Consider the following 24,084-nt stretch of genomic DNA (forward strand, 5'->3'; position numbering starts at 1 on the left):
GTCATATTGGATTAGGGCCCACCCTAATGACCTCATTTTAACTTGATTACCTCTGTAAAGACCCCATCTCCAAATAAGGTCACACTCTGAAGTACCAGGAGTTAGTACTTCAAAATATGAAGTTGGTGGGAGGGGGCACAATTTAACCCAAAACACTAACTGAGAGGCAACTTCTCTGCTCTTAGAATAAAATCAGAACCCCCCTGTGAACAGACCACCCCGTCTCCCACCTCGGTAATCTCAGCTCCCCAGATGAGCCTTCTTTGCCTGAAGCAACGTCCACTGGTTCTTTGTCCACTGCTGTTTTGTGCCCTCCTTTCACGCCTCAGTCCAGTTCAGACCCTCCACAATAATCTGAAACCCTTCCTTCTGGTTTCGTTTCATAACACTTATCACAATTTGTAGTGACATATTTATTTGTACGATTGTTATATGTCACCTACAGGGAGAAATACATTTTACATCCCAACTCAGCACACCTACAGACATTTCAAGTAAAGATCAACACTTCAGGTAAAAATGCTTGTTCTTATTATGTTCAGTGCACCTTGATATTTCCTATTTCATCTATTTTTTCTTGTAGTAAAATACATACAACATAAAATTTGCCGTTTTTACCACTTTGCAGTGTACCGTCCAGTGGCATTAAGTACATTCACACTGTTGGGCAGCCATCACCATCATCCATCTCCTGACCTTTTTCATCATCCTAACTGGGAACTCAGTCTCCATTAAACACTAACTCCCCCTCCCTCAGCCCCTGGCAGCCACCATTCTACTGTCTGTCTGTATGAATTTGACTCCTCTAGGGACCTCATATAAGTAGAATCATGCAGCATTTGTCTTCCTGTGACTGGCTTATATCACTCAGCATAATATCCTCAAGGCTCATCCATGTGGTAGCAAGTGTCAGAATTCCCTTTCTTTTAAGACTGAATAGTATTCCGTTGTATGGATAGACCGCATTTTGTCTCTCCATTCATCCATCAGTGGAAAATGGGTTGTTTCCACATTTTGGCTATTGTGAATAATGCTTCTATAAACATGGGTGTACAAACATCTCTTCGAGACCCTGCTTTCAATTTCTTTGGGTATATACCCAGAATGGAGTTTTCTGTTTCTTTTTTACAAAAATTAAAGTATAGTTGATTCTGTTTCATTTTTTAAAGTGCTGAATGACTTTTTTAAAAAATTTATTTTATTATTTTTATTTTTGGCTGCGTTGGGTCTTCGTTGTTGCGCGTGGGCTTTCTCTACTTGTGGCGAGCGGTGGCTCCTCTTGTTGCGGACCATGGGCTCTACGCGCGTGGGCTTCAGTAGTTGTGGCACACAGGCCAGTAGTTGTGGCTCAAGGGCTCTAGAGCGCAGGCTCAGTAGTTGTGGCACAAGGCTTAGTTGCTCTGCGGCATGTGGGATCTTCCCGGACCGGGGCTTGAACCTGTGTCCCTTGCATTGGCAGGCGGATTCTTAACCACTGTGCCACCAGGGAAGTCCCTGATGTGACTCTTTAACTTCATGACACCTGCAGTTTGGAAGGCACTGTGTTTTGTGTGATGTATCCCCAGCCCCTGCATGGTGCCTAGTCCTGCAGAACTATTTTTGGAGGAATGTTGAATTAAACTATAGATGCACAAGGCTTTACATTTCCGGGTATTTTTTTATTACTTCTCCATGAATAATGGCTACAGAGCTCCCATTTTCCTTTCTTTTTCACATGTTGTACAAATGCTGCTATTAATGCCACTGAATGCTATGGTTATATTGTCCTAGAGAGCATACATCATTTATGACAACAACATGTTTTGGACTCAGGCCATAAATTTTCTCAAAATGATGTGGAATAACAGCCTGTTAAAATGTTTGGGCACAAAATCTCACATTATTAATTAGGTTTTCAGAGATTTTTCTTGAACTTTCTCCATAGATCTTTTAAAAATGCTGTGTAGATTATACCTAATTGACTTAACATGCATATCCTTGTAATTACACTAAAATTTGCTCCTTTTAGAGTAAGGCTTTTATCATTGTGGGGAAAAACAGAGCTGTTTAATACTCTAGGTTAAGAGTGTAATAATGATCTTTATCATCTCAAAAGCAGTGGACTGCGTTCTTAATTGTGATTTGTAATTTTGCTCTGGTGGAAGTAAAATCCTCTAAGAAAATCTTCAGCTCAATTCTTCTTTGCCCCACTTCTGAATTTTCTTTATTCTCCAACCTTCCTTTGTTGGAGCCACCAAATATCATACCTTTAACATTATAAATCAGGAATGCTAACATTCTTAAAGAGAATCATCTTTTGATCATTTATTCATGATTATCACTTCATTTCCAAGTTTGAGAATGCCACATATCAATTTTTTAATACCAATTATCCAAAATATCCTAACGTATAAAACCACAAAGTAGAGTAGCAATAGCATAAAGATTGGACTAGAAGGGAAGATGGGAAATGAGAAAAGAGAGAAGGGCCAAGTTCAAATGTGTACGTGTGCTCAAAACCCCTCCTCCACAGTACCTGCCTCTTGCTTTCAGGATGCAGAGGGTCAACCTGTACTGGGCGGGGGTAGAGGCTTCATGTGACGTTTCTGCCCTCTATATTTGGCCCCTATTTCCTTTCCCTGCCAAAGTTCTGAAATGTGCATCTACATGTGCTCTCCTTTTTTTTTTTTTGGCCACGCCACGCGGCATTCAGGACCTTAGTACCCCAATCAGGGATCGAACCCATGCCACCTGCAGTGGAAGTGCGGAGTCTTAACCACTGGACCACCAGGGAAGTCCCCACGTGCTCTCCTTTCGAGGTCCAGCAGCCCGGCTCCGGTCCCCACCGCTTCACCAAGATGCTCCAAGTCACCTGGGAGCCCTCTGCCACCAGACCGAAGCCCTTTCCCCAGGCTCATCCTCTTTGACCTGTCCTCTAGAGAAACCTGTGAAAAGGCCCACCTCCTTGCAAATTTCTGGGCTCTTCGCTTAATGAGACAACCCGCTAGGCTGATCGTCCTGCCTCTTTTTTTTTTTAAATTAATTAATTAATTTATTTATTTTTGGCTGTGTTGGGTCTTCGTTTCTGTGCGAGGGCTTTCTCTAGTTGCGGCGAGTGGGGACCACTCTTCATCGCAGTGCGCGGGCCTCTCACTGTCGCGGCCTCTCTTGTTGCGGAGAACAGCCTCCAGACGCGCAGGCTCAGCAGTTGTGGCTCACGGGCCCAGCCGCTCGCCGGCATGTGGGATCCTCCCAGACCAGGGCTCGAACCCGTGTCCCCTGCATTGGCAGGCAGATTCTCAACCACTGCACCACCAGGGAAGCCCCGTCCTGCCTCTTTGACAGCTCCTTCGGAATGTCCTTCTCCCTTTCCAAGGATCTTCCCAGCTCCTTTCTGACCTTCCATTTTTTCCTTTACAGTTCATGTACAGCCTCTTTGCTGACAATTCCCACATCCCCATTCTTTCACTGGCCAGCTGGTCTGCATCCCCCGTTGCTATGGGGCATTTCTAACAGGAGGTTTGCTGTCCTCTCTTGCTTGGCCTCTCGGTCTCTCCTGTATCGTCCTGGAGCAGCTTCCCTCTGGCCTGTCCCTCAGCCTCTTTCTTCCCTCTGACTGTCTGGGCTCTGAGTGTCTGGTTTCTGGAGCACTGCAGACACCCTGGGCTGCTCCAGCTCCAGGACACGGCCCTTGTGGTCCAATTCACACTCAGACTCATCTCTAACACTGCTCGTGCCAGCCTCCCTCCGCCTGCTGCCAGGTCTGGCTCAGGCTCCTCTGCCGGCTCTCGGGACCTCTCTTACCGTGCCCCTCTCTCTTTGCGCACTCTTATTTCCCACTATCTATATACAGGCTGTCTGCTCTTGTCCGGCCAGCCCTTGGCCTGTCAGCAGGCCTTGCTCCTTCTCTCCTCCACAGTCACTAACGCTGTCCTTCAAACACCAGATCACAGTCAAACCCACAGCACCTGCAGCCCTTGAGCGAGCCCCCCACCTCCCCATGTACTTTTCCCACTAACAATCCCTCTTGTTTCCTCTGCTTGGTCTCCCTGACCGGGACCTGGATAAGGGCTTCAACCTCTCCCTTCTGCCCACAGCATCTAATGCCAGTCACGCTACCCTGTGTGCCAAACACACCAGGCACACCACCAGAGCCCCATCCCTGACAGCGTCTTCTGCTTTTGCAAAGACAGGCCTCTATCCGCCTCTGAACCCCAGTGAGGCCCCCAGGTTTTCCTAATAGTAACTTTTTACTCGGTTCTCATTTCACCTACTTGTGTTCAACCTACAGGAATTAACACCTACAACTCGGACCCACTCAGAATTTTACATGTAAGTGAATTATAACTGTTGTGTAACCGGGAGCATAAACGCTATGCGGTCTGTTCTGGACAAAGCCAGAGGATCACCAAACTCACATTCTTCTCTCTTGCATCCTGACTTGTTATTTGCCAGCATCTTTACTTCAGGCCATGGGCACTGAAACTCAGACCATTAACCTGGCATGTGTACGCAGGGAATGGAAAAGTTACAAACCCGTGGATTTGTGCATTTATCTCCTACTATGATATTTTGTCCCAACTCTTCGTCTCTCTGAGATAGAGTAAATACAGATTTCCGTGGGTCCTGTAACAAGCTAACAAGTGTGTAATGTGACAAATCTGCACCCCAGGGGCTGATCAGAGGGGGAGAGAACAGAGCAGATGTTTTAGCTCCTTTAAAGGCCGCAGCCTTTCCAGCCTGACATTACCAGGGCCTCTTTTTGAAGTGGGAAGCCGCATCTTTTATCGGCCCAAGAGCAAAGGTTCAAGCGGAGTTACAAGCCCTGCGCTAATTCTCACTCGAGGCAGGGCCGTGCTGCGGCGGAAGACGTGCGGAAAGAGGGGCGCGCCTCGCAGGACGTGGTCAAAAGCAGAGTTGCTGCGACGTGGAAAGACAGCCGAAATGAGCTCGCGAGTTGTCCATGTTTGGTCCTGGAGCCGCCCGCGGGCGCGGGGATAGCGCCCCCGGGGAGCGTGGTCTCCGGCGTCCGCAGGACGGGTTGCCCGGGCCGGGGCGACGCCCCCGCTCCCCGCGCGCCCGCTCCCGCGTTTCCGCCTCTCCTTTGTCCCCGCGCCCCGCCGCGTCCCGCCCGCCTGGGGGGCGCCAGCAACCGCGCGGGGAGGCGGGGCCTGGCCGCGGTGCTCCCGCAGCATCCCGACCCCGGTCGCGCGCTGCCCTGGGCTCCTGGGACCCTGCAGCCCCGCCCGCCCGCCCGCCCGCGGCCCCGCCCCGTCCCGTCCCGTCCCGTCCCGTCCCCGCCCGGCCACGTCCCTCGCGGAGGCCGCCCCCTGGCGGGCAGAGCGGGCGCCGGGCTCGCGCTGCGGCGGCGGCGGCGGGCCCGGGGTTGCCATGGTAACCGGCAGCGGCCGCCGCCACAGCAGGGCCGGCCCCAGCGCCAGCGCCGGCCGCGGCTCGGCTCGGCTCAGTGTGGGGGTGAGCTGCGGCGGCGCGGCCGGGCCGGGGAAGCGGGCGCTGCCCGGCGGCCTCAGCATGGAGGACGGCTTCTCGAGCTACAGCAGCCTGTACGACACGTCCTCGCTGCTCCAGTTCTGCAACGGTGAGGGGCGGCGGCCGGCTGGGCGGGGGCCGCGGCCGGGAGCGGGCCGAGGGGCGAGGCCGGGCGGCCGGGGAGGCCGTGCAAAGTTGCTGCGGAGGGGCGCGCGGTTCCCGCCGCCGCGGGCGCATTGTGCTGGGCCGCGGGCCCCGGGCCGCGCCTCGCTGCGCCCCCGCCCCGCCCGGCTCCCGTTCCGGCTTCGGCCAGTGCGCGCTGGGCGGCCGATACCCGGGAGACCGGCGCGAGCGCACCGGCCGGGCAGCGCGGGGGGAGGCCCGGCCGCCCCAGGGCTCCGGGGACGTGTTGCTTTCTGCTTCCAAACTCACATCTGTTTGGAAATGTCTGGATGAAGAACTCGGAAAACAAATCACTTAATAACGAAACACTCCTTTGAGAATGTGCGCAGTGTTTGTCGCGGATGGACCTTCAGGATCCATTCAGTTCTACTTTGATGAAATCATCACAGTTTCATGCAATCTAGAGCTTTTTAAATGGACAGGCAAAGTGAACCTGGCTTAAAAGTGTTTCGACTGTTTTGTTTACGGGGTGATAGATTTATTTATTTATTTATTTTTACAGGAAGGAAATATTAATAGTTACCAATATGACATCGTTAAAAAAATATAAAATCCTACATGCTTGAAAGATTTTAATCTCACTAGCAGGGTTGAAAAAGATTTTCACAGCAGACTGCATAGTATATCAGAACATGATGTGTGATAATTCATGCACAAAAGTTAACCATACAGTTTTTTATATGTCGGATTTACTGCTTTATTAGAGGATCCCAGAAGTTTGTTAAAGAAAAAAAAATGTGTGTTTTATGGAATTTGCTTATAGTGCAGTCGGAATAATTTGGAATTCTAGATGCTTTGACAACTCGAGCAATTTATTTTGCAATTGTAATTGTGATTTAGGGGAATTTTTCTAGTTATTCAACACCTGTTTGCAAATTGGAGGTATTAGCCTTGGCAATAAAGATCACTGGGTTGATTCATCCTCTGTAACGACATTTTAATCTCTGGTGAAATTTATCATCTTTATCATGGAAGAGTATATATTCTGATAGTTTTGGCAGCTTATAATTGTCATATTAATCACACGTGAGCCTTCATTAACTTGTAATGCCCTCTTCAGTGGAAAGGAAGAGAGTTTTGGCTCTCTCTCCACATTTAACAACATTTCAGAGTTGAAAGCAGACAGAATGTATTTGGTACTCTGCTGGCCACTGGAATCCTTTATACCATACATAGTTTAGAGTCATGGGAACGGTTTTACTCTCCACATATTGGAGCAGTTGTTTGGGGCTGGTCATATTGTTTCTAAACAGCCGCTCAGTCATGAAGTTGACCTACACATCTATTCATGAATGTTTTGGTCTTCTGCCTTTTCTTGTTAATTTGCTAGGTTAGCGATATCGGTAAGGAATTTTACTGGTAACGGTTTCTAGAAGAAAGTAAAAACCAGCTCTTATATTGTATGACTAACAGTTTAAAGAAAAATGACTTTATTATTTATTTATTTTTTTTTTTATTGAAGCATAGTTGATTTATAAATACAATGTTGTGTTAAATTCTGCTCTACAGCAAAGTGACTCAGTTATACAGTATATACATTCTTTTTCATATTCTTTTCCATTATGGGTTATCTCAGGATACTTAATATAGTTCCGTGTGCTATACAGTAGGACCTTGTTATTTATCCCTTCTATATGTAATAGTTTGCATCTGCTAATCCCGAAGTCCTAATCCATCCTTCCCCCAACCACCCTTGAAAAAAATGACTTTAAAATAGCTAGAATCAAGCAATAAGATCAGTTCAAAATACAATCGAATCACAACTGTTGAATTGCTTTTCTTAAAAAGCTCAGCTCTGTGTTTATTTTTTGGTTACCTTATGAATAAAGTTTAAAGTAAGAGTAGCCTATCAGGCAGAAATGAGTGTTCACTGGTGATGTCTTAGGCAGCAGATGTTTTGATGTGAAATTATTCATTTTTAAGAGGCTTCCATTAAGTGAAAATATAAATGAATACAATCCAGTTAATGACTATGATGATTCAATTAAAGCAGTGGATCACAGAAACACCATTTCACCAAGAACTAAATTAAACATTTGGATGTTTTATTAGCTACATTGAAAAACATTTTTTTCTTTTTAAATTAGAGATTTACATGACAGTGGCAGGACTACAGCAGTGTAATAGATGAACTCATAAATTTTCATATGTGGGTACACGCCATGCTTTTGATAGTGACAGGAACTAAAAAGTCATAGTTGTATATTAGCTTCAGAAAATGCAACCCATACTTCTTATTTGTATGACTGTCACAGTTAATGTCCTCCTGGTGAGATAAAGATAGAAGTTAGTAATAAAAATGAGAAGGAAGGAAGAAAAAACCTTGTTGTAATGAGTGAAATCTCTTTTATCCTTCTACTTTTTTTCCTTACTATCTCTCCTACTTAATTTGTAATGGATATTAAATGTGAATGTAGGCAGTATCTAGCCTCCTGAAAAGACTATCCATTCTCATCTTTTAGATACTGGCCTTCTCATTTAAGTAGAAAATGTGTGCCATGTTTTTTCTTCAAACTGTTTAGAACTCTGTAAAGTGAGCTAGAAATCACAAACTTCTTTTATTGCCCTAAGAAAAACTACAGTAGTTGGAAAGTGGACTCAAGCTGGCATTTATAAGACAGTTTGTCGTTTGGGAAATACTGACCATCCTTTATTCCATTTTTTTTTCCAGAGCCTTCCCTTGACATAGGTAGAATTACCATCCTCTTTTACGTAGGAAGAAACTGACGCTCAAAGAGATTTTTCTGACTTTATAAGGCCACACAACTAGTAAAGCTTGGATACCAGTATGATTTCTTTGTTTTAATAACAGCTATAGAGACATATAATTCACATTCTATAAAAATTCACCCTTTTAAAGTGTACAATTAAGTGGCTTTTCCTATATTCACAGAATTGAGCAAGCATCAACATTATCTAATTTTAGAACATTTTCATCACCTCCCCAAAGAAACCCCAGGACCCACAAGGTTGTATTCCCTGTTGCCCTAGCCCCTGGCAACTACTAACCTACTTTCTGTTTCTATAGATTCTGCACGTTTAATATAAATGGAATCATATACTATTTGGCCTTTTGTGTCTGGCTTCTTTCACTTAGCATAATGTTTCAGGGTTCATCCATGTTGTAGCATGTGTCAGTACTTTATTCCTTTATATGGACAAGTAATATTCCACTGTATGGATAGATCACATTTTATTTATCCATTCACCAGTTGATAGGCATTTAGGTTGTTCCTACTTTTTGACTATCATGAATAATACTACTTGGAACATTCATGTCCAAGTTTTTGTGTGAACGTGTGTTTTCATTTCTCATTGGTCAATACCTAGGAGTGGAATTGCTGGGGCATATGGTAACTCTGGGTTTAACATTTTTGAGGAACCAATCTGAATTTTTTGAAATCTAAATGTCAAGCTCTTTTTATTATACCTTGCTGATATAAGAATAGGGAGTCAAGGAGCTGGATGAAAGAGGGAAGGAGGTGGGTGGGAAGAACATAGTGTTGCTGTTTCATTTCTGTGAGTCACTTTTGATTCTCTCATCAGTCACAGATCATCAAAACAAGTCAATGCACACTCTTGCTTAGTTGCCATAGGTTGTAAGAGTCTCAGCGTTCGAGGGGACCAAAAAGGTGATCTCATCTCATGGTTTACTTTCTTAAGCCTTTGAATGTTTCTTCAAAGTACAGCTCACCCAGGAATCCAAATGTTAAGCAGATAAACAGGGAGCAGCTCCAGCTAAAGTGGGGAGAGGGCAGCGCTCTCTGGTCCTCCTCGCCTGTCTTGCCCTCCACTGATTCAATCCACCCATCCCTCCAGGGCTTGAAATCTCTGTTCCATGGGGGGATGCTCCAAAGGTTATCCAACCCACGTTCGAGCAGTTCCAAGGGACTGGAAACTCACTGTCCCTCCGTGCAATCCATTCCTTCTTTGTATAATTCAGACTGTCAGTTCCTAAATGCAGTCAAAGTTTGGCCCCAGTTCTGTCCCTTGGGTCCAGAGAAAATAGGTTTAATCTGTTTTCCATGTGCTAGGTTGTCCCATGTTTGAAGACAGTCATGATAGCTCTTTCTCAAGTCTTCTTCCAGCTAAACATTACCATTAAAAAAGAAAAAAAAATTCCTCACAAGACACAATTTTAGACCCTTAATCATCCTGGCTTTCCTGGTCTACGTTTGTTTTCTTTATTCTATGCGCCTTTTTAAATTTGACACAGCTGGATGTTGTATTCCAAGCATGGTTTGTAAATAGAGCAGAGTAGAGCCGGATACTTCACCTCTCTTGTTCTACAGCCTATACTTATAATAATGCAACCCAAGATCGTATTAGCTCTTTTGCTTGTCACTTCACATTGTTACCTCTTACTGGTTTTCACCTAAAATTCTTGTCTGTTTTACATGTACTGTGGCTAAGCCCCCCTTTTTTTTTTTTAACATCTTTATTGGAGTATAGTTGCTTTACAGTGGTGTTAGTTTCTGCTGTATAACAGTGAATCAGCTATACGTATACATATATCCCCATATCTCCTCCCTCTTGTGTCTCCCGCCCACCCTCCCTATCCCACCCCTCTAGGAGGTCACAAAGCACTGAGCTGATCTCCCTGTACTATGCGGCTGCTTCCCACTAGCTATCTATTTTACATTTGGTAGTGTATATATGTCCATGCCACTCTCTCACTTCGTCCCAGCTTACCCTTCCCCCTCCCCGTGTCCTCAAGTCCATTCTCTACATCTGCGTCTTTATTCCTGTCCTGCCCCTAGGTTCTTCAGAACCTTTTTTTTTTGTTGTTAGATTCCATATATATGTGCTAGCATACGGTATTTGTTTTTCTCTTTCTGACTTACTTCACTCTGTATGAGAGACTCTAGGTCCATCCGCCTCACTACAAATAACTCAATTTCGTTTCTTTTTATGGCTGAGTAATATTCCTTTGTGTATATGTGCCACATCTTCTTTATCCATGCATCTGTTGATGGACACTTAGGTTGCTTCCATGTCCTGGCTATTGTAAATAGAGCTGCAATGAACATTGTGGTACATGACTTTTTTTTTTTTTTTTAATTTTTTAAAAAATTTATTTATTTATTTATTTTTGGCTGTGTTGGGTCTTCGTTTCTGTGCGAGGGCTTTCTGTAGTTGCGGCAAGCGGGGGCCACTCTTCATCGTGGTGCGCGGGCCTCTCACTATCACGGCCTCTCTTGTTGCGGAGCACAGGCTCCAGACGCGCAGGCTCAGTAGTTGTGGCTCACGGGCCTAGTTGCTCCGCAACATGTGGGATCTTCCCAGACCAGGGCTCGAATCCGTGTCCCCTGCATTGGCAGGCAGATTCTCAACCACTGCTCCACCAGGGAAGCCCGATGACTTTTTAAAAATTAATTAATTAATTAATTAATGTTTGGCTGTGTTGGGTCTTCATTGCAGTACACGGGCTTCTCATTGCGGTGGCTTCTCTTGTTGTGGAGCACGGACTCTAGGAGCGTGGGCTTCGGTAGTTGTGGCACATGGGCTCAGTAGTTGTGGCTCGCAGGCTCTAGATCACAGGCTCAGTAGTCGTGGTGCATGGGCTTAGTTGCTCCACGGCCTGTGGGATCTTCCCAGACCAGGAATCGAACCCATGTCCCCTGCATTGGCAGGTGGATTCTTAACCACTGCACCACCAGGGAAGTCCCATGACTCTTTTTTTTTTTTTTTTTTTTTTTTTTTTTAAATTTTATTTATTTATTTATTTATGGCTGTGTTGGGTCTTCGTTTCTGTGTGAGGGTTTTCTCTAGTTGCGGCAAGTGGGGGCCACTCTTCATCGCGGTGCGCGGGCCTCTCACTGCTGCGGCCTCTCTTGTTGCGGAGCACAGGCTCCAGACGCGCAGGCTCAGCAATTGTGGCTCACGGGCTTAGTCGCTCCGTGGCATGTGGGATCCTCCCAGACCAGGGCTCGAACCCGTGTCCCCTGCATTGGCAGGCAGATTCTCAACCACTGCGCCACCAGGGAAGCCCCCATGACTCTTTTTGAATTATGGTTTTCTTAGGGTATATGACAAGTAGTGGGATTGCTGGGTCGTATGGTAGTTCTCTTTTTAGTTTTTTAAGGAACCTCCATACTGTTCTCCATAGTGGCTGTATCAATTTACATTCCCACCAACAGTGCAAGAGGGTTTACTTTTCTCCACACCCTCTCCAGCATTTATTGTTTGTAGATTTTTTGATGATGGCCATTCTGACTGGTCTGAGGTGATCCCTCATTGTAGTTTTGATTTGCATTTCTCTAATGATTAGTGATGTTGAGCATCCTTTCATGTGTTTGTGGGCAATCTGTATATCTTCTTTGAAGAAATGTCTATTTAGGTCTTCTGCCCATTTTTGGATTGGGTTGATTGTATTTTTGATATTGAGCTGCATGAGCTGCTTGTAAATTTTGGAGATTAATCCTTTGTCGGTTGCTTCGTTTGCTAATATTTTCTCCCATTCTGAGGGTTGTCTTTTCGTCTTGTTTATGGTTTCCTTTGCTGTGCAAAAGCTTTTAAGTTTCATTAGGTCCCATTTGTTTACTTTTGTTTTTATTTCCATTTCTCTAGGAGGTGGGTCAAAAAGGATCTTGCTGTGACTTATGTCATAGAGTGTTCTGCCTATGTTTTCCTCTAAGAGTTTGATAGTGTCTGGCCTTACATTTAGGTCCTTATTCCATTTTGAGTTTATTTTTGTATATGGTGTTAGGGAGTGTTGTAATTTCATTCTTTTACATGTAGCTGTCCAGTTTTCCCAGCACCACTTATTGAAGAGGCTGTCTTTTCTCCATTATATATTCTTGCCTCCTTTATCAAAAATACAGTGACCATATGTGCCTGGGTTTATCTCTGGGCTTTCTATCCTGTTCCATTGCTCTATATTTCTGTTTTTGTGCCAGTACCATACTGTCTTGATTACTGTGGCTTTGTAATATTGTCTGAAGTCAGCAAGCCTGATTCCTCCAGCTCTGTTTTTCTTTCTCAAGATTGCTTTGGCTATTGGGGGTCTTTTGTGTTTCCATACAAATTGTGCGATTTTTTGTTCTAGTTCTGTGAAAAATGCCATTGGTAGTTTGATAAGGATTGCATTGAATCTGTAGATTGCTTTGGGTAGTATAGTCATTTTTGCAATGTTGATTCTTCCAATCCAAGCACATGGTATATCTCTCCGTCTGTTTGTATCACCTTTAATTTCTTTCATCAGTGTTTTATAGTTTTCTGCATACAGGTCTTTTGTCTCCTTAGGTAGGTTTATTCCTAGGTGTTTATGTTTGGCTAGGTATTTTATCCTTTTTGTTGCAGTGGTAAATGGGAGTGTTTCCTTAATATCTCCTTCAGATTTTTCATCATTAGTGTATAGGAATGCAAGAGATTTCTGTGCATTAATTTCGTATCCTGCTACTTTACCAAATTCATTGATTAGCTCTAGTAGTTTTCTGGTAGCATCTTTAGGATTCTTTATGTGTAGTATCATGTCATCTGCAAACAGTGACAGCTTTTCTTCTTCTTTTGCAATTTGGATTCCTTTTATTTCTTTTTCTTCTCTGATTGCTGTGGCTAAAACTTCCAAAACTATGTTGAATAATAGTGGTGAGAGGGGACAACCTTGTCTTGTTCCTGATCTTAGTGGAAATGGTTTCATTTTTTCACCATTGAGGACGATGTTGGCTGTGGGTTTGTCATATATGGCCTTTATTATGTTGAGGCTAAGCCCTTTTTTTTGCTTACTTTTACATTTTCTTTTTGAGGAGGAATTTCCTCCAGCCCAAGATGATTGTAATCTGTATCGTAATGCTGTAAATAATCCCAACACTTAACTAAAATATTTCAGTGTTATAATAACATGGAAGTTAGTCATTGCCTTAAAGGTTATGATTCTGGCTGATAGCATTTTTTCCATCTTGCCTGGAAAGGTGTTGTGAGAGACCTTATCAGCTTCCTTCTAAAGGCTATGCATGGCGTATCTACCACTTCCTGGTGCAGCTGGGCTTCTTCCCCTGCAGGTGCTACCTGTTAATAACCATGGCCGGTCAAGTCCACACTCACAACCTGCTGCTTCCAATGACATTCTGAAGTCAGTATAATAATCTTTTGAGCTACTGCCATTTATTTTTTTCTAGTTGTGAAATGAAAACTGGTTTTCATTTCTAAGCATTTATATTGGGGGAGTTAAGAATACTTTATTTAAAATCTTAGAAATAGTTTGGCATCTGTAATTCTGACCACTTTCTCTTTACTATGATTAGGATAGGATTTTCAAGTTGGCAAATAGATGGGTTTGAAACAGCATCAAGGACCTCGTGTGAGGAAATCACTCTGAACTCAACAACATGAAGTATTTTCAGACCTCTTACGTATTCTTATGTGGTGGCAGAGGACTGATTTACGTTTTCTCTGATAGCAAAATCTATAGAAAGTGCTTTCACGGGAGAGTGCATAGCAAGCCCCCATGCTAAGCGAGAACTTCTAATTGGTACACTTGGTATTCCGGCAGGGAATTTATTTTATAGCCAGACCACGAGCATTTATGACATTATGAACAGACCCAAGCATTTTGGTGGAGAATTCACAAAACGATGCTTAAAAGTAATCATTGGTCGGTTATTAATTTTTGAGATGGTGTAAGCCTTTTCATATAGTCTTTTAAAAAAATTAACATTTTAGTTGAGTGGAGGATGTGTAAAAGAAAAATAACATCTTTGTTTCTACTGTTACAGTCTGTTTGAGCTGTAAAACTAGAAGCGTAAAAAACGTAATCATGGATAGCATTGAGAATTGAACATTAAAGCATTGCTTTTATTAGCAAAGCAGCTTCTCCAAGGACTTAAAATCAATGGTAATTTGTACTACTTACAAAAAGTCTTTCAGGAAAACTGTGGTTATTCATCTTAAAAATCCTAGCTTATTAATAGAGGATTTCTAAGATTTGTAAAGTGTTTTAAATGCCACCAGAAACATGGATAATAAAAAAGTGTGCTGTAAACCTTAAATGCTATATAATTATTATCAATATACCCTCCCCCCAAAGCTTCGTGTTTTTCTCGCTAGATATTGGGCACGTACATTTAATATTCTGCTGAAAGCAGCATGTTTGTTTTAATATCATGTACGACTGGGTCTGTCCTTATGGGCCAGCAGGAGCCAGCACACATCCTCCTTGGTTTACTTTAAAGAAATAGCTCTTCAGAAGTTTATCTTTCTTCAAAGTATTTATTTTTCCATTAAGAGTTAGGTAGACATACTTCCAATTTTGTTTCCTCTCAAGCTGCATCTTTACTGGAAAATACTATTTGTGTGGAAAACCACATTTTAACAGAGTACTTAGTTGTGTCTTAAAATGCAATAGCACATTTTTTCTGCCAGTTTTCTGGAGAAGATTTAAACTCTCTGACTTTAATAAACTACCCCCTCTGTGAAGGGGCACATTTGACCATTACCCTTGGATGATGCAAGTGGGCAGGGACGCCAAGCCCAGAGCCTGCCCACGGTGGGGAGTTCCACAGGAGACCTTGGCTACCTGCAGAGGGGGAGAGAACGGGAGGTGCCAGCCCTCTGCGGGGTGGGGGCCAGATCGTTGTGCAGCACTGCGGTGTGGTCCAGGACTGGCTGTGTCCTTCATGCTGTGCCCTCTGGAGGGGAAGGCATTATTGTCCTGGACTGCAAATTATTCCCACAAAAAACCTTTCGAGGACAATGGGCAGCTCACATTAAAGATAATGAGGATAGAGACGGTTAGGCAAGCATTCATGGAGAGAGAGGCCTTTAAGTTCACTTGGCAAATGGAGCCAATTTCGAGTGAATCCCTACAATGTGCACAGGACAATGAAAAATGTTTAAAACATGGTTTTCCCTAGAAACACTAGATTTCCCTAGTCATCGTCCTACACTCCTCTTTCTCCCGGCCTCCCATCTCCGTGGGCCTGGGAGGTTCTGCTCCCCAAGTATCTCATCATTTCTCCCTGCGCTTTAGCTCAGACCTTGGTCAGTTCTCATCTGGGGTTTGTTGTAAGGACTGCAGCCCCACACTAGCCTTTCTGCCTCCAGTCTCAGCTCCTTTTCTTTTTTTTTTTTTTAGAAATTTCATGTAATGTCTGAAACATTTATATTAACATATTTCCATACAAATAACCCAATGAAAGTTTAGTATTAGTTGTTTTGTTTGTTTTTTTATACTGCAGGTTCTTATTAGGCATCAGTTTCATACACATCAGTGTATACACGTCAATCCCAATTGCCCAATCCAGCACACCACCATCCCCACCTCACCGCAGTTTTCCCCCCTTGGTGTCCATATGACCATTCTCTACATTTGTGTCTCAACTTCTGCCCTGCAAACTGGCTCATCTGTACCATTTTTCTAGGTTCCGCATACATGCATTAATATACGATATTTGTTTTTCTCTTTCTGACTTACTTCACTCTGTATGACAGTCTCTAGATCCATCCATGTCTCAACAAATGACTCAATTTCGTTCCTTTTTATGGCTGAGTAATATTCCATTGTATATATGTACCACAACTTCTTTATCCATTCGTCTGTTGATGGGCATTTAGGTTGCTTCCATGACCTGGCTATTGTAAATAGTGCTGCAATGAACATTCGGGTGCATGTGTCTTTTTGAATTACGGTTTTCTCTGGGTATATGCCCAGTAGTGGGATTCAGCTCCTTTTCTTATTGAACAAGTGGTTGAGTGTCCACCGTGCTCATCATTACATGGATCTGAGGGTTCCAGCAACACACCAGGTCCACATGGTCCTTGCTTTCAGGAAGCTGGAGTTGCCCTTGGGGAACTGGACGCCCGTCATCATGTTCACAAGGAGTTGTTTAATGACCCCGGGAATAGATGGTGCTGAGAAGAAGCGTAGGAGTGTGGCCAGGCATCGGACTGAGGAAGGCCTGTGTGAGCTCTTTCTGGGATGAGTGGAAGCCACACGCTGACAGGGGTTGGGGAGAGGGCGGGGAAGAGCATTCCAGACCAGGTGGGAAGCCCGGAGGGGTTGGGGGGAAGGACCTTTTGGAAACTGAAAGAAAGTCTCCTGCGGTGAAAGAAAAAGGAGCAGAGCTTGAAATGAGGCTCGGTGTGTCCTGGGGGGCCTTTCGGCCACATTGAGGAGTTTGGTCTTATTTCCAAGGAGCAGAGAGAATGTGCTGGAGAATTTTGAGGCAGGAGAGTGACGTGGTCAGATATGCAGGGATTTTTGGAGGATGGCTCTCCCTGGAGCATGGAGGGGTGTTGGCCGGAAGAGCAGGGGAGGGTGGAGGAGGGAGGCTGCTGTGTGAACCCAGGGAGAGGCGATGCTGATTTCCACCAGGGGGGGCACTTAGGGGCTGACCTCACCTGGACTTAAGTCATTACAAGCGGGAGGAGGAGGAATCAAGGATACCACCTGGGCTCCTGACTCACCCACCCAAGTGAGTGCCGTGGGCCGAGATAGAAGGACCTAGAAGGACCGGCATGTGGACGATGGTTCAGTTGGGGCTTGTGGGGCATGCAAGCCGACGGGCTGAGTAGGCTGTAGGACGTGGGGACTGGAGCCTGGGAGACGTCCAGACTGGAGATAAAAAGTTTGAGAGCCATCAGTATACAGATGGTGACAGAATCCACGTTGAAGGTGAGCTCACCTCAGGTGAAATTAGCTGTTTGGAATGCTCCTCCTGGAAGACAGGTCTGATCTGGAAAACCACCTCCTGTTGCAGAGTCTTCAGGGCCCCCCTCCTTCCCCTTTGGCACCCAAAGCCCCCAGGGGGCAGCTGCCTGTCTCCGCCGAGTCCCAGCTCCTTCGCCTGCCACCACCCCGGCTCCCGAGTGTTGTGAGGTGTCCTTTCTTGGTGGCCACATAAACCTCTGTCATCATGATGATCCCAGAGGCCTGTCGTGGTGATTTATTTTCAGATCTCCCGTTAGACTGTCACCACCTTCCAGGCAGAGGCTCCCGGTGATCACATTTGTGTTTTTTTTGCTCCTCGGCTGAGCCTGCACCTGGTGGGTTTCCTGATGGGTATTGTGTGTGTGTGAAATACACACACACTAGTCAAAATGCTTCCCGTGTAACATGTGCACTAAACTGAGGTTAAACGGGAAAGCACTCATGCCACTTTTCTGTATGCTTGAAATAATGTGTATATATATTTTATATTATATATCACATGTGTATATAAGTACACATGCATACATATTGGTACCCACGTCACAGGAATGCAGATACACATGCACACACATGTGACATTTAACTCTCTTCCTCATCAAAGAACCAGTAGACTTAGGCATTGCAGGCAAGGAGACATTACGGGTAAAACCCAGAAGCATATGGATGTGGGACAGTGCGGAGATTGGCCAGATGGAGTCAGACTCCCGTGCACAAACAGTACAGAAAGCCCCAGCTGGACACGGGTCCACTTGAATCAATAAGTAGAAACATTTGCAAAAAGCCTGGGGTGGTTTAACAGACTTAACACAAATTATATTCAGCCAAAGGAACTGACACAAGGAAGTAGTTCTTGGCAAACCCGGCATTTTTAGCAGTAAAAAAAAAAGTTTGGACTGTTCAATTAACCCCCCAAAGTTATTTTGTGTAACAAGAATTTTACCATTTCTAGAAAAATATGCTCCAGACGAGAAGCAGTTGGATATAGTTAGGACTGTCTTATGCTGTAGCATCTCTGTACATATTAGCCCAATTACAGTTGTCAGTAACAGTTGAAAATCCTTAGGAATGGAACTTAGCGATGATACTTCGTGTAATATCAAGTTTCTTGTAATGCTTCCCTATCCCGTGTGTAAAACATGGAGACTGCTCCCCTGGGAATGTATGGGCACTATAATAAAGATAATGATCTGTGAGCGTGGCTTCGCCAAATTAGTCCTTTAGAAAGTAATTACGCAGCCTTGCCCACACTCCGCTGCTCTCAAAGACTAAAATCTGCTCTGTGTGTCATTTCTTTGCCTTCCTAGAAAACGGCCTCGTATTGAGTTGATATAATTTAATTATATAAAATTATGTATTCAGACTGCATCTTGTACTTAATTATAGCTCTGACACTACAGAGTTGTTATTTCCCAGCCAGAGCTTGTGCTTCTTCAAAGTGGGGGCCACGTCCCATTCATCTTTCTCTGCTCACTGCCGGGCACCGTGCGTGTGCGTGTGTGTGGCGTGGCAGGGGAGGAGCGGGAGACACAGGCAGTGCTGGCGGTCTCACCAGGCAACCTCAGGTGTCACAGAGTCTGAGCACTTACAGGTGTCCCCTCTTTAACCCTCACTCCACTCCTTTGAGATGGCTGCTGTGATCATCTGCATTGTGACTGGTGAGGAAACGGAGCCCTAAAAGTTTAAGTAACTTGCTCAAGTTCTCCTGGCTGGTCCTTTTCAGAGCTGGGATTTGAACCCAGGCATCTGGCTCCACAGTCCACAGGCTACGAAGTGCTCAGTTGTGTTTGATGAATGAGCAACGGATCAAAAGATGGGACCGGTCCCAGACACGAAGGGGTGTGGGAGGTGGTTTTCATTGGCCCCTTGCTTCTGGGAGAGGCCACACTCTAATTACTAGTTCAGATCTGAGTTCCTTCCACTGGATTGCTGAGAGGGTCTCCGAACAAGTCCCTTGTCTTCACCCACGTTTCCCTTCAAATCACACCACTTCCGCACTTTCTAAAGCAGGAGTCTCGTTTATCTCTGAGTTACCCAAAGTCCCATGGAAGCTACCCATGGCTCTGAGGATGCAGGGCTGAGTCCGTGAACAGCCTCCCGCCTGCTTCCCTGACCCAGGGCGGCCTCTCCTCCCAGGTGCCTTGGAGGCCGCCCCCTGGGCTCCGGGTAGTGTCTGGAGGCGCAGGGCTGGTTGACGTGCGTCCTCACATGTTGTGCCCCTGCCCTCCCCGCAGGGACCCTTCCCCAATCCTCCTTTACCTTTAGAGCCTGGCTTCAGGCCCTGGAGGCCTCCCTGGTGCATATTGAATTTAGGCGAGGTTCTCTTGGTGCCCCGAGCCCGCTGCTGTGTCTCGGTGCGCTGCAAACCTTGATTTCCCTCCAGGCCAGCAGTTCCCAGAGGAACGCATCGTGGACCCTCAGCCCCTGTGTGCTGAACCAAAGAGTGAGTCATTTCAGAGTGGAAATATGAAGCGGTCATTTGGTCTGGTAATTGCCCACTTAGAAAGTTTTAACACGCTCTGTACGTAGCCCCCTCCCCTGCGGTGAGCAAGCATTAAGGAAACTGTTCAGTCTTTCTGTCGGTAGTTCTGGTTCTTTCCGTTTTTCTCCAGCAGCCTCATCCCATTTATTACTCTCTTGCTCTTCTTAGAACCCTTTTTTAGTTTTTAATTGTGGTAAAATACACATAACATGAAATTGACCCTGTTAACCATTTTCGAGCGTACAGTTCAGCGGCATGAAGTACATTCACATGGTTGTGCAACCATCACGAGCATCCGTCCACAGAACTCTTTTCGTTTTGCAAAACTGAAACTTTGTCCCCATTAAACAATAAATCCCATTCTTCCCTCCTCTGGCCCTGGCACCCTCCATTCACTTTCTGTCTCTAAGAATTTGATTACTCTAGGGACCTCATATAAGTGGAATCCTACAGTATTTGTCCTTTTGTAACTGGCTTATTTCACTTGCACAACCTTTTGTGAAACTCTAGTTTCACGAGTTACAGAATCCCAAACCGAACAATGTCTGACTAAGGGTTCAAAGCTGGGTGCCAGGGGAGGGGGGTAATTGCCTCAAAGTTCGAGGCTGTCAGAGTCCCTGCTGGGGTGTCACCAGATCACACCCACGTGCGTTACCAGCAGCTCTGCTCAGCCTGTGTAAAGTCTAAGCATCTTATCTCTGGAATCCCTGCAGTGAAAAGCGTGCTCTTCCCCCAGAGCTAACGTCAGGGCAAAGCCAGACTCGAGAAGGGTGGTGCAGAGTCCTGGAAACAGGGCTCAGACTCCAAACTGCCGTGTACACCGTCAAACAGCAACAGAAGCCACTTTGACAAGCAGAGAATGGTAACAAGTGTCTAAGCTCTCTTAGGAATGGTGGGGTGAGGGGGGGGGAATTTTAGGGCAGTTTAGAAAGATGATGAGGGGCATATGTTTGCTAAAGAAATTCCAGGACATATGCCTTCTGATCACCAATAGCGTACATTCTCTCTCAACTAGCTAAGAATCTAAGAAAGGAAACAGCAGATGTGAGGCCCATGCTCTAGGAAGGATCTGGACTGGAGTCTTGGAATATCTCTGATTTTTTGTTCTTTTTTTTTAAAAGATTGCTGTTGCACATTTGGCACGATCTACTGACGTGAGTGTCTGATTGGAGCATCACACAGGACTGTTTAAAAAGATGAACAGGCGTAGGCTACACATGTCCAGAATGAGTCATTAACTCTTGAGAATTAGCACAAAAGATTGTGTGCATTTCTTTCAAGACCTTCTATAATCTATCACCAGATTACATTCCCGAAGTTCAAAGCATGGGCTTTGGAGACAGATAGGTCTGGGTTCAAATCATGACTCTGCCAGTTACGAAGAAGAAGCACCCTGACCCCACTCTCCTCCCTCCCGCCCATCTGCTGCTCTGTGTCCCATTGGGCAAACGGAGAGGGGAGCCAGGGAACAAGGGGCTGTGTTGCAATCCCCTACCCCTGCCAGAGTTAGCCTCCCAGCACAGAGGACAGGGAAGGGTCTGAGGGCAATCGCAAGAGGTCCAGTGGTGGTGTCTTGAATCAAGATGTAAATATTTATTAATGTGTTACCTTTGTAACACATTAATAAATATTTGATGGTTGCAACTACGTTGATCTAGCCTAGTTCCTGATGTCACGTAGGCATCCCATAAATGTTGAATTCATCCCTCTGTCAACTGTGCATTGCTTTTCCAGTATGCCAAGAATTTCTGTGGTTCTGTAGTCATGCTTTATCAATCCTTATCCCCTCCTGTTTCCATATTGAAACACGGTTTATCCTAGGGACCCAGCCTACACATTGTCTCCTGGGTGAAATCTTCCCTCATCTATCCAGGGTCACTTGGTCTTTCCTCTGCATTTCCAAATTTTGGTACATACCCCTCTAATTGGCACTTGGTTCATTCCATCCTGCCTTATGGTTATCTGTTCAACCTTTGTTTCCACGATCAGCTAGCACACTCCTTCAGGGTGGGGACCCTGTATTGTCTTTTTTATTTTGCTTCCTTCCGTTGCTCTGCGCGGGGCATGGTTATGGTGTGTGTCTAATAAATGCTTGTTGAATGAAAAATCAAATACTACTCAGGATTAGAGAGTTGCATTACAGAAAAATACCTGGTGATGCTGTAATTAACTTGCTTAAAAAAAAAAAAAGAAAAATCAAATACTAAAATTAGACAAAGGGCCATGCTATCTTTAAATCATCATGAAAGGCAAAGGGAGAACTTCCTGATCCTGAAAAGCTTTCCAGTATTACCAGAAACACTTCTTCATTGTTTACAGTGGTGAAATAACTCACAATCACATGTAGCAAAGCCTCTTAGTTATTGTAGAGTGGAGTCAGTGTAGGAGCTTTCAGCGTTCATGGATTATACATATTTGTGTACATACTTGGTAAAAAAACAATATATATATACAGACACACACACAATTTTATTCTGTTTATTTACCTTTTGTTGTCATTGACATGGCCTCTAAACACAGGCCAACCACTGTAATTTGCTTGAACATTGGAGGGATTTATTGAGAGACGCTATCTCCACTCTAGTATTTTATAGTTTTCAAAGCACCTTCAGATCTGTTTCTCACTTAATTCTCACAACCAAACTCTAACATAAGTTAGATAAATACTCTTTTATCACGTTCATGTTACGGACGATGAGATCCATCAGGTGACTGATGGATGTTAAGTAACTTCACCAAGGCCACTCAGTTCAGGAAGTGACAGACCCCCAGACGCAGGTCTCCTGACCAAACCCAGCGTCCTTTGAACGGTGCCATGTTGCCTTCTATACGTTAGTATCTACACTGATCGGGTAATCGACCTTGAAAAGAGCACTTGATTTAACAAGAAAATATGATATAGATACTTGCACCTTCTATGCTGAAAATTTTGTTGTGGTGGTGGTGGTTTTCCTGGACCTTGAAAAAAGTGATTTATAGATACGCTTTGCTTTTGGAAAAACCTGACATTCAAAAATCTGGATGCAGCGTAAGCTGTTACAAGATTATTTACAGGATTCTATAGCATCTTCTTAAAACCATAAATTTCCTTATCTACTTAAACATCATATTTGACAAATGTTGATCTGGTTCTTCAGGGCCACATCCTGGGTGAAGTGCCTTGCTTTTTTTTTTTTATTAAATTCCTGTTCTCTCTCAAATCATCCTAAAGAGTGAGGAAACTGCTGGCTTTGCAGCAGTACCTCTTACTTGTGCAGTTTTCCACTGTGGCTGAAGTGTGGGTGGAAGCATGCCCAGAAGTCGTATCCAGTGTTCCAACAGGTGCCCTGTAACCTAGGCTGGGCTCTGCCTGTTTGCTTGGTTTCTCTCTCACATATTTATCTCAGATGCCTTAAGATCCAATGGCCTGAGGGAGAACTAGCTTCTAAATCAGCCCATAATCCCTTATCTGTGATTTCAAAATCCAGAAGGCTCTGAACACCAAATGTTTTTTGGTAACTCAATTATTATTTAGACTCAGCCTGATTGGACATCATTTGGTGGGGATTGGGGGGATGGAAGGGTGGAAAAACCTCCCCTGAATTGAAACATGTGGCTTTTAATGGTTTCTATTTCTCCCTTTTCATGTGAAAGTTCTGCTCCTCTGTAGAGCTTTTTTTCTTTTTTTTAACATCTTTATTGGAGTATAATTGCTTTACAATGGTGTGTTAGTTTCTGCTTTATAACAAAGTGAATCAGCTATACATATGCATATATCCCCATATCTCCTCCCTCTTGCGTCTCCCTCCCACCCTCCCTATCCCACCCTTCTAGGTGGTCACAAAGCACTGAGCTGATCTCCCTGTGCTATGCGACTGCTTCCCACTAGCTATCTATTTTACATGTGGTAGTGTATATATGTCCATGCCACTCTCTCACTTGGTCCCAGCTTCCCCTTCCCCCTCCCCGTGTCCTCAAGTCCATTCTCTACGTCCGCATCTTTATTCCTGTCCTGCCCCTAGGTTCTTCAGAACCTTTTTTTTTTTTTTAATTCCATATATATGTGCTAGCATATGGTATTTGTTTTTCTCTTTCTGACTTACTTCACTCTGTATGACAAACTCTAGGTCCATCCACCTCACTACAAATAACTCAGTTTCGTTTCTTTTTATGGCTGAGTAATATTCCATTGTATATATGTGCCACATCTTCTTTATCCATGCATCTGTCGATGGACACTTAGGTTGCTTCCATGTCCTGGTTATTGTAAATAGAACTGCAATGAACATTGTGGTACGTGACTCTTTAAAAAAAAATTTTTTTT

The 24,084-nt window shown here is 44.6% G+C and overlaps 1 protein-coding gene across 3 annotated transcripts in view; it reads left to right on the forward strand.

Annotated features, from left to right (window-relative positions):
* Positions 1-24,084, forward strand: part of EML1 (EMAP like 1) — a 199,544-nt gene that overhangs the window by 50,314 nt on the left and 125,146 nt on the right. For 2 of the 3 annotated variants that reach the window (XM_036843460.1, XM_036843461.1), the window contains exon 1: positions 5,333-5,578. The exons of the other annotated variant lie outside the window; for it this stretch is intronic. In XM_036843460.1, coding sequence (XP_036699355.1) covers positions 5,371-5,578 — 208 coding nt within the window. In that variant the 5' untranslated portion in view covers positions 5,333-5,370. Of the gene's footprint in view, positions 1-5,332; positions 5,579-24,084 lie in introns of those variants that run through there. 3 annotated transcript variants of the gene reach the window in all.

Source organism: Balaenoptera musculus, chromosome 2, assembly GCF_009873245.2.
Source record: "Balaenoptera musculus isolate JJ_BM4_2016_0621 chromosome 2, mBalMus1.pri.v3, whole genome shotgun sequence".
Classification (NCBI taxonomy): Eukaryota; Metazoa; Chordata; class Mammalia; order Artiodactyla; family Balaenopteridae; genus Balaenoptera; species Balaenoptera musculus.